At 35.8% G+C, this 9,710-nt stretch overlaps 2 protein-coding genes across 3 annotated transcripts; one reads left to right on the top strand and one right to left on the bottom strand.

Annotated features, from left to right (window-relative positions):
- Nucleotides 1-1,480: 1,480 nt before the first annotated feature.
- Nucleotides 1,481-5,816, top strand: fgb (fibrinogen beta chain). 2 transcript variants are annotated; one of them, XM_084396235.1, is made up of 8 exons: nt 1,481-1,630; nt 1,730-1,744; nt 2,034-2,237; nt 2,528-2,711; nt 3,195-3,536; nt 4,358-4,480; nt 4,914-5,199; nt 5,307-5,816. In XM_084396235.1, exons 1-8 carry the CDS (start codon nt 1,556-1,558, stop codon nt 5,536-5,538), a joined length of 1,461 nt encoding a protein of 486 aa, XP_084252361.1. In that variant the 5' UTR covers nt 1,481-1,555; the 3' UTR covers nt 5,539-5,816. The 2 variants fall into 2 exon arrangements, with proteins under 2 accessions (XP_084252361.1, XP_084252362.1); XM_084396236.1 differs by lacking the exon at nt 1,730-1,744 and having other exon boundaries at nt 1,482-1,630.
- A 779-nt stretch (nt 5,817-6,595) lies between these two features.
- LOC311282469 (fibrinogen alpha chain) lies at nt 6,596-9,012 on the bottom strand. The gene is made up of 4 exons (XM_084396265.1): nt 8,882-9,012; nt 8,364-8,547; nt 7,683-7,828; nt 6,596-7,320 (listed from the first exon to the last, which is right to left on the bottom strand). The coding sequence occupies exons 2-4, from the start codon at nt 8,500-8,502 to the stop codon at nt 7,024-7,026; spliced, it is 582 nt and encodes a 193-aa protein (XP_084252391.1). The 5' UTR covers nt 8,503-8,547; nt 8,882-9,012; the 3' UTR covers nt 6,596-7,023.
- Nucleotides 9,013-9,710: the final 698 nt, after the last annotated feature.

The following is a 9,710-nucleotide window of genomic DNA, read 5'->3' on the forward strand; positions in this document are numbered from 1 at the left end:
GCAGAAAACTATGCAGTGCAGCCAAAATGCTCTGTTCGACTTTTCTGAGATCCTTTACTCTTCCCTGTGAATGACCTGTGACCTACTTTCTGTAAGATCTGAATTTTCTGCGGTTTGAATTTTAGAAAACTGAATTTGAAGTTCAGAATTTTTTCTTCATCTTAAACTTGAATCTGTATTTTTTTAAACTGAATATTTGCAGTCTAAGAATTCAGAACAAAAAAAATAGCTGTTTGAAAATACATGTCTATAAAATTCAGCCATGAAAACATTTCAATTCGTTACATTTCAAATGTTCAATATTCGCTTAGAGAAATCAAATTCGGAACTATGTAAAATACCACATAAAATTCAATTTTGTACATTTTTGTAAATAATTCAAATTCAAACCATATTGTCATATTATAAGCTCCATAGTAGGCTTGCTGGCACAGATCTGCGCAGGAGCAACACTCACGCACACGTCTACGGGATTGGCTATATTCACTAGAAATGATAAAATATCAGTTCGTTTAAAATAGACTAATTTCTATTTTCTAAAATATCAAATACCTAGCTTCTGAAATTATGGAATATAGTAGGCTACATTTGATTTTTAAAAAATAAATAAGTAAAGGTTTTGAGAGTAGCTAGCTATCTAACACAGCCAAAATGTATAATTTGTAATTCAGATTTGATAATTAATTCTCATTTACATTTAATTGCTTAATAAAAGCTATCAGTACTTTTACACTGATAGGAATGATTGAGAGAGCCTTAAAGTGTAAAAAAAAAAAAAAAAACCTACACTCTGAGTACAAAGTGTCTGTTTGTCATGTCTGTTAGTTATGAGTCAAAGTTGGAGATGTGGGTGGTTGAAGAAGATATGGCACAACAAATCACACTGGCCAAACAAACAGCAATAGTTTACTTGCTGAGTAATGCAGATTTAACAGAACATACAGAAACATAATAGTTCAACTGATTGAGTGTGTCTCAATTCGAGATTCTTTACTGTGAATCACAGGTCCATCATACTATTGAGTATTAGTCATTTTACTAAAAATGTTTCGTTTTATTTTTGCAGTTTGAACAATTCACATGTAATAAACATGTACACGTTTTTTTTTTTATCATACATGTTCTGGTAGCAACTAATGTAGTAACCTAGTGGGCAGTTAAATTAAAATGTGGCCAGAAGTGAGCCTTCTATATTCCAAAATCTGTCTGCCATTGTAAATAACTTTTTACATAAGCCACATAACATACCAACTGTTTTTTGCTATAGTTTGTTATAGTGAAATAATATTTGCATGTACGTATTACTTGATTGCTTCATGATTATTTATTATTGCTTTGTTCACATCATTTCTTCATTTCCCCAAAATGATGCCGTCCCTGAACTGATTACCAAAAGAGGCACATCGAGAATTAAAGATTAACCAGCACTGAAGCCCCTCCTGTTCCAGTGCAGAGGGGGGAGGCGTATGGTATAAATTCTGGGAGAGCAGCACTGAATTATCTACAGCTGAGAACCTCACACTGTTGCTGGAACTGAAGTGTGAGCTCTACCAAAATGAAGCTTCTCTTATTACTTTTCCTGTGTGTTGTTGGAACTCTCGCACAAGACGAATATGATGATTATGGAGCGGTAAATATGACTAACATTCTGATATTTAATAGAATTGTAATATTAAATTTTGATAATGTAGTAATTATTGTCTTGTTTTTATATGCCGTTTTGCTTCAGGAAGCAAAAAAAGAGGTAAGTCCTTTTTAAAATTCTAAAAATTAATAAATAGTCAATTCAAATCATATACTGCATAAATAATACAGAAAATAAATTAAAACCCACACACAGTGACTTTGGATAGATATATTTGTCAGTTATGGTTGATTAAGATTGTATTACATAAAAAAAAAAAAAAACAGTCAAATAAGTGTGTATACAGATCATATTTTGGAGTACATATGACCTCAAATCACATGGAATGTGCAAACAATTACATAAAAAAAACGCAGAGACATTTTAAGATGTATTGTTCTGAATTTAGCCTAAAGAAACCGTAGATCCCAGGGGTCATCGTCCTGTCAGTAGAGGTCGTGAGACGTACTCCTCAGGCCCAGCAGCACCACCCCCCGTCAGTGGGGCAAGCCGTTATCGTGGACGACCAACTGCAGCGCCGGTGGGGAAAGCTACGCAGGAGAAGGAAGAGTACCCAGAATCGGGTGGATGTAACCACATGTCTGAGAAAATGGTCAGAGTGCCAATATGCTTTGATTCTATTTGTGCAGTATTTATTTAGATGGGTGACATAACCCATGCAGGCACTAATTTCTGATATTTTAGGATAAGATGACAAAATTGTAAGTGAGGCCTATGGGAATAATCTTAATAACATATAATCTCCCATTGAAAACCCATTTGTTCAACCATTAATCCATTAATCTATATATAACTGTTAATGGTGGTTACGGCCCTAATTTAAATAAATACCACACAAACCACAATTAAATTCTTTTTTTTTTTCACTCTCTCTTTCTTCAGGGAGTGTTGTGTCCCACAGGTTGTGAGCTGAAGAAAACCATCCAAAAGCAAGAACGTAACGTAAGGCCAACTGTGGATCAGCTGAAAAGAAATGTGGATGAGTTGACCCAGTCCACCAACTCTGTCTATGGCTACGTCATGGATATGACTGCAGAAGTAGCACAAAGACAAAGAGTCAGCGAGGGTAACTAACTATACTTCCTTCAGAGAGCTTAGAATCTTTTGATCTGGAAGTATAGTATTAGCCCAGGGTTTTTCAACTCTGGTCCTCGAGGTCCATTTTCCTGCAGAGTTTTGCTCCGACCCTAAACCAACACACCTGAACGAGCTAATCAGGGTCTTCGGGATTACAAGAAACTTCAAGGCAGATGAGTTTGATCAAGGTTGGAGCTAAACTCTGGAAGGTGGACATTGAGGGCCAGAGTTGAGAACCTCTGCAAGTCTATTGTGATGAAACAAGGATGATTTTTGATAAGCTTTCCTATAACTCAGCTGTTTTATTCCCTGGGCTTGATTCCCAGGGAACACACATTTTGATCAAAAATATACATTGAGTAAGTCAATAAGAATTAAGGCATCTGCCAAATAAATAAAAATATCAACTCATTATCGTTTTTATAAGACATTCTCAATTATTAAACATCCCCCTCTTTGTGTTCTCTCATAGGCAATGGTATGCTGGTTGGTCAGTACACAGACAGTCTAGAGACACAGCATGCTTATATTAAGGATGCTGTGGACGTCACCTTCCCCCAGAATATAAAAATCCTACAGGCTGTGCTGGAGAAGGTCCGTGAGAAGATTCAGCGTTTGGAGAAAGCCATCACTACTCAGAGAGCCAAGTGCCAAGTGCCTTGTAAAGTCAGCTGCCCGATTCCTGTGGTTTCCGGCAAGGAGTGTGAGGACATTATCCGCAAAGGAGGAGAGGACTCTCAGATGTACCTCATACGGCCTGATCCACTCAGTACACCCTACAAGGTCTTCTGCGATCAGACGAGTCAAAAAGGAGGTATGTCGACGTCATTTAAACAAACCCCTAATGTAACTCAGGATCTCAAAATCATGTGGCCTATTGAGGAAAGTCACGAGAAACACCCAACCCAGATTCATTGGGAAAACGTGCCCGTGGCGACATTTCTGCAAAATGATATTACGTTGCTTGAAAGTTTTGCAATACTTTCAATGTGAAATGTCCTGTGAGTGGCACTAAAGTGAGTTCAGTTTTATCTGAAACAAATAAATGTGAATCTGGCAACGTTTTATGTTGCCTGTTGTATTTAGGCAGTTCGGACATTAAATGTGGTGCTAAAAGGTTAATGCGCTAATGCATTTGAAAATAATGTTGCACCTATAAACACCACCATAATCCTAACCGGTAATGGTAACAAAAGCAAACGTGAGATAATAACACATTTGCTAAAGCAGCCATGCCATTTTAGCTTGATTCTACCCGTTTTTAGCTCTTTTATTGCGATTGATGTTTCACGGGATTCCCGAGCAAGTGTATTGCTGTGTATCAGTTTACTATGCCAGAAAATCCAAGCAAATGGAGCTGGTTATGTGATGCAAATGACAAAATGTACTTTTGCAAATCATGCATGGTCAAATATTTTGAGGTCATAACATAGTGTCAAGGAACTAAAATAAAATAAATCTTTCTTAATCGATAATCTGCTCCTGTAATCAAAATTTGTGTTTTTGGTGTCATAGTGCCACTAATGGTAATTTCAGCTGGAAACCGTACATTTTTGGAGTTTTGCAAAAATGTAGGTAGAGGCATGTTTTGCCAATGATGCAACTATCATCATAAACTTATCTATTATTCCAAAGGTTGGGTGGTCATCCAGAGCCGAATGGACGGCAGTGTTGATTTTGGCAGGCGCTGGGACGACTACCGAAGAGGCTTTGGAAACATTGCATTTGATGTGGGCAAAGGCCACTGCCAGACTCCTGGTAATCTATGGCTAACAAAATTAATGATATGCAAAACCATTATATAAACTTAGAAATGTGGGAATCGGGTTTTAGAATGTGTAGTTTTACTGATGAACAAGAAGAATCTAGCCAATAACTTACTTCAGACTAGCATTGCATATTGTGTGGTTAGACCCTGCAGAAAAGACCAAGATGTTGTGTTTTGTTGTGCTGGTTTCCCCTACCAGGCTTCTTAACTAGCTAAACCAGCAAGCTTACATGTTCAACCAGTATTGCCCCCCCCCAAAAAAAGAAACCTGGTGAACAGCATATAATAACCAATATACCAGCCTGTACCAGAATAGCAGTTCTAAACACTGGTCTTTCCAGCAAGGTTCTCAATATCAATGTTACATTCACTGATTCACCATATCATCTCATTCTCTAACTAACTTGTTGTGGACTGTTTTAGGTGAATACTGGTTGGGTAACGAGCGTATTAGTCAGCTTACTAAGATGGGTCCCACCGAGCTCCTGGTTGAAATGGAAGATTGGTCCAGTTCAAAGGTCTACGCTCAGTACGAGCAGTTCACTGTTCAGGGCGAAGCCACCAACTACATCCTAGCAGTTGGCCGTTACTCAGGAACAGCTGGAAACACGTTCTTAGATGGCGCAACAGAACTGATTGGAGAAAACCGTACCATGACCATCCATAATGGCATGATGTTCAGCACCTATGACAGAGATAACGACAAATGGTTTGTATACAGATAGCTTGTCCTAATGATGGCCAGACTGAAAACTGCATGGAAAAACTTAAGTATCTAATGTTCTTTCTTTCTCCAATTGTGTCAATCGTAAACAGGATACCTGGAGATCCTTCTAAGCAGTGTTCAAAGGAAGATGGAGGCGGATGGTGGTACAACCGATGCCACGCTTGTAATCCTAATGGGCGATACTACAGGGGGGGAGCTTATACAAAATACATGACTAAGCATGGGACAGATGATGGCATTGTGTGGATGAACTGGAAGGGCTCGTGGTATTCGCTCAAATCTATCAGCATGAAGATCAGACCTTACTTCAAAGCAAGATAAAAGTGAATTGAAATGAGATACTATGTGTCCATTCTTGTGTACATTCCCGTTCAATGCCACTCATTTCTGTAAGGTTTTTTTGAGAAATAGGAGTATAATAAAACCTGAACCTAAATTGTTACTAGAGCTATTATTTGTATTTGCATAAAAGAGTTTTACTGAACTTGAAACATTCGGAACTGTGTTATTGGAAGTGTTTAAAAAGGAATATATATGCAAAACAGTGTAAAACAAGATGGATACACCTAATTCTCATTAAAGCTGACCTATAAAATAAATTAAGCAAAGTGTCTTCAGTATTTATGTTTGTTTCTTATTATTATTTTAGAGAGCAACAGTAGTATCAGTTTGGTTTGAGATGTCTGAAGCTGCAATAGCAATAAATTCAGGCATATTCAAAATGACTGACCACAAACACATACAGTTGTTTCTTTGACACTTTATGAGTACTTTTGAAATTGTGTATTTTTGAAAATAATTTGTTTTAAAACCCTTTTTACACTCTCACAGGTTTATTTAATTTGTCTACTAATAATTTGTGTAATAGGGTTAGGGTTACGGTCAGGGCCAAAAGAGTATATACATGCATCATGGGAGAATTTTTCTGTGTTTCTATTCTGTGATAGAAATGACAGTGTAGACATTTTTAAAATAATAATAAACAAAAAAACAAAACAATAAAGTACCCTTTTAAAAGGTACTAATATGTAACATTAAAGTACTATTATGTAATAATATGCACCTTTTACGGGTAAATAAGGTACAAATGCGTACCTTTTGAATAGGTGCCGCTCCAATAACTTTTTTTCTGAGAGTGTATATATCCTAAACATACACAATTAAATAAAAATGTCATACTTTATTTGACATAATTACAGCTTAGTTGGAAATGACTACATGTCTCAAGTTACATCCCCAGAATGCGTATTACCCATTTTGTTGTGTCCTTGGTAAACAAGTATACTTTATTAGGGGAAACATTGTTAACTGTCATACTTAACTAAGAAATGAAAAGAAAAAAAACTGAAAAAGTGGCCAAACACCTACACACACATATGCCTTATGAAAAATGTTGTTTTATTGGCACATAAGTCATGATACTCATTAAAACGTTACACAGTTGTGAGATTTTAATGAGGTAAATTTGTGAAATGGCATTTTGTACAGTATCTCATTCACATTTGCTTCTTAGTTGCAACTAAGGCACAGCTGTTTTAGTCTTTTTTTATTCTGCTGTTAAGAACAGAATATTTGTTTTCTAACACCAGGAATATTGGACATAAGTTAGATATAAAATAAAATAAAACAAAACAAGAAACTGTTAAGGTGATATTGGCAAAATAAATGGGACATGTGATCTTTAAATAAATATGCAGCAAATATTTAACACAAGAAATAAGCATTTGTCAGTATAGCCTATAGCAAACCATACACCGTGTTAGATAAAAACAGTCCCTCATATTACTAATCTAGACATAAATATGATTAAAAATCTTCAAGGAGTTCATCTAAAACCACCTGATGCTGCTCAATGTCTTCAAACTTTGTGAGAAGCTCAGAGCGAACAATGGGAATTTTACGGTAAGTGGGGGACACAGCGGGCCGATCAGCAGACTGAAGTTTTAGTTTTTTGACTTTGGCGAATGATTTCCGCCTCTTCGAGATCATGCTGAACTGCGCCATTTTGATCTCCATAGCTTTGAAGGCTTCGTTATCAACGGCATGGTCAAAGGTTTGCTTGCATGATCCTTTGCACGCACGGATTTTGATGTCAACGTCCACCTTCACTCCAAAGAATTACACAAAAACAAGTCTGAATCAGGGCAAAAGTTACATTTCAACCTTCAAGCAAATAGTGAAATCCCTGACTCAAACGTTTTTGCAGAACATTTGATCAAATATATTGATTATGTGAACCTGAATTTACTCAACTGACCTTCCAGTCAAAAAAAACAAACAAAAAAACAAACAAAGTAGTGTTGAAGAGGCTTTAATAAACTTCTAAATAGGCTGCAATTTATTTACCTCTGAGATATTTATTCATACTATGTTATTTGAATGTTAGAGATAGTATGACTTTGACTGCACCGTGGCTTACAAAGGTTGAGAACAGCTAAAATAAAAGACTTTGGTAAATACCTTACCTCTGTTCGACGGATTTCATTTATCTGATCCCAGATCATTCGATGATGCTTCTTTAAGTCTTCTGCAAGTTCTGTAGACCTCTTGTGCAGGAATGTTAGGTTTCTTTGAAGTTCTTCAGCAAACTCAGCATATCTGAGCTCCTGCACTGCACATAGAGAAAACCATCAGACCTCCTCAGCCTTTTGTAAATTACTAAAAATGATAATACAACAGGTTTTTCTATTTTTGTTATGTTTTGTCGAAGGGGCCTTCTGAGTAACTACTCAGAAATCTGAAATTAATATTTTACATAACTGCTCTGTTCGGCACATTGGCAGAATCCTCTGGACAACCAGTACGAACCCTTTCAAAAAGTATAATTCTCTGAGGAACATAGTTAGAAAGCTATTAGTTCCAGTCAATGATTCATCCGGTGACCTCTTTAGAAGGGAACAATATGAGGCACTTGAAATATGTATTAAAACTGTATGAGAACAGAAATTAATTATCTGAGGCAACTTCAAAAGAGTGTCTGGAGGTTCTCTTGAGGATTTCTTCTTGTGTTGCAATCTAAGCAACTCCAAATGTGCTTAAGGTATCTTTCCATTTGTGTTTTTTTTTTTTTGTTTTTTTTTTTTAAAACACTTGATTTGAGAATTAGATATAAAAGCTTATGAAAAGAACCATAACATTTAACATACTATATGTTTGGATGATAGCTTTTCTTTGTGACCCATAAAGCTGGACACTCGTTTGCATTACTGATGAGGTGATGTCCTGATTTTGTTGAATCCTTCCACAAATATTTCTCAGTCGTTTACGAATGTCTTCATCTGCCATATTAATAAGACCCTCCAGTTGACATCCAGATGGACATTTGTCCTCCTTCAAATGAAAAAAATAAAACTTATAAAAATTCCAGTACTGACTAATTCCAACAATTGTGGAAAAACAATTTCTCTTAATCTAGAATTTCTCTAATTTATCTATCTTTTCTTAGTTAATGAATGCACTCTTAATATTTCATAGTGGTTTTTGATGTGCAAAATAATATCTGATTAATTAATGTATGATTTATTTCTAATTTACTTTACTAACACTTTGAAGATAAGTGATCTGCACTTTTAAAAATAAAGGCTCCAAAACAGGGTTTTCACAGTGATGCCATAGAAGAACTTTTTTTTTTTTTTTTTTTTTGTGCTTCTCCAAAATCACTCACCCTCTCCTCGTCAGAGCACACAGGGTATGTTGACCATGCTGGACACTGTCCAAATTTGCTGAAACCAGAGTGATTATGTTGTTTGCGACTGGATTTCAAGGCCGTACACACTGCAACAAACCAAACACACTTGCATTACACTTTAATGTTTGTTCATGTTGATGGTGGCTAATTTTGAACATTTTGTTCACATTAATAGGGGAATATCATTTGATTGTGATATATAGTGGTAATGTTGTAAGCTCATTGTTTGTTCTACAACCTTGATGTGAAACCACCTTATAAAGTCTAAAATAAAGTTAAAATAAAAAAGTATCTAAACCAGTAGGGCACAGACAACTACAGTCTTATATTAAATACTGAATATATTAAAGGTAGGTAAATGAGTTTTAATTATTAACTGTGGTCAAGATGATAATATGATCTGTAGGATACATTGCCAGAAGAAAATGTGCAGAAATTTTAGGAGTACAACAACTTGTCACTTAACTTTGTATCTTAACTACCCCTAAAGGTGCACATTAGTACCTTAACCTAATATGTACTCTTAAGGTACTACTGTGAAACTTTTAGAGGTAAATAAGGTACAAAGATGTCCTTTTGAGGGTACTGCCCCAGTGACAAAAGTCCGATTTTTGAAAAACTTTTGCTGAGACATACTAAAATAAGCTTTATTTATTGAATTTATTGAAGAAACCAAGATTATGTAAGCAGATTGTCTTTTTTGTGGTTATGACTAAGCTGTAAGGTGTCTATTTCCAGAAAAATATTCTAAAAGCAGATATTTTGAACTAAAATAAAACACACACACACACACACAGTCCAAAAC

Source organism: Rutilus rutilus, assembly GCF_951802725.1.
Source record: "Rutilus rutilus genome assembly, chromosome: 2".
Taxonomy (NCBI): Eukaryota; Metazoa; Chordata; class Actinopteri; order Cypriniformes; family Leuciscidae; genus Rutilus; species Rutilus rutilus.

What these genes read in the sequence shown, in the direction of transcription:
- fgb (XM_084396235.1), top strand. Translation starts at nt 1,556, where the DNA reads ATGAAGCTTCTCTTATTACTTTTCCTGTGTGTTGTTGGAACTCTCGCA. An exon ending in TCAGACGAGTCAAAAAGGAG is followed by an intron (nt 3,537 to 4,357) that starts GTATGTCGACGT and finishes ATTATTCCAAAG; the next exon opens with GTTGGGTGGTCATCCAGAGC. An exon ending in AGGCCACTGCCAGACTCCTG is followed by an intron (nt 4,481 to 4,913) that starts GTAATCTATGGC and finishes GGACTGTTTTAG; the next exon opens with GTGAATACTGGTTGGGTAAC.
- LOC311282469 (XM_084396265.1), bottom strand. Translation starts at nt 8,502, where the DNA reads ATGGCAGATGAAGACATTCGTAAACGACTGAGAAATATTTGTGGAAGG. An exon ending in AGCTATCATCCAAACATATA is followed by an intron (nt 7,829 to 8,363) that starts GTATGTTAAATG and finishes CTCTATGTGCAG; the next exon opens with TGCAGGAGCTCAGATATGCT. An exon ending in ATGAAATCCGTCGAACAGAG is followed by an intron (nt 7,321 to 7,682) that starts GTAAGGTATTTA and finishes TTTGGAGTGAAG; the next exon opens with GTGGACGTTGACATCAAAAT.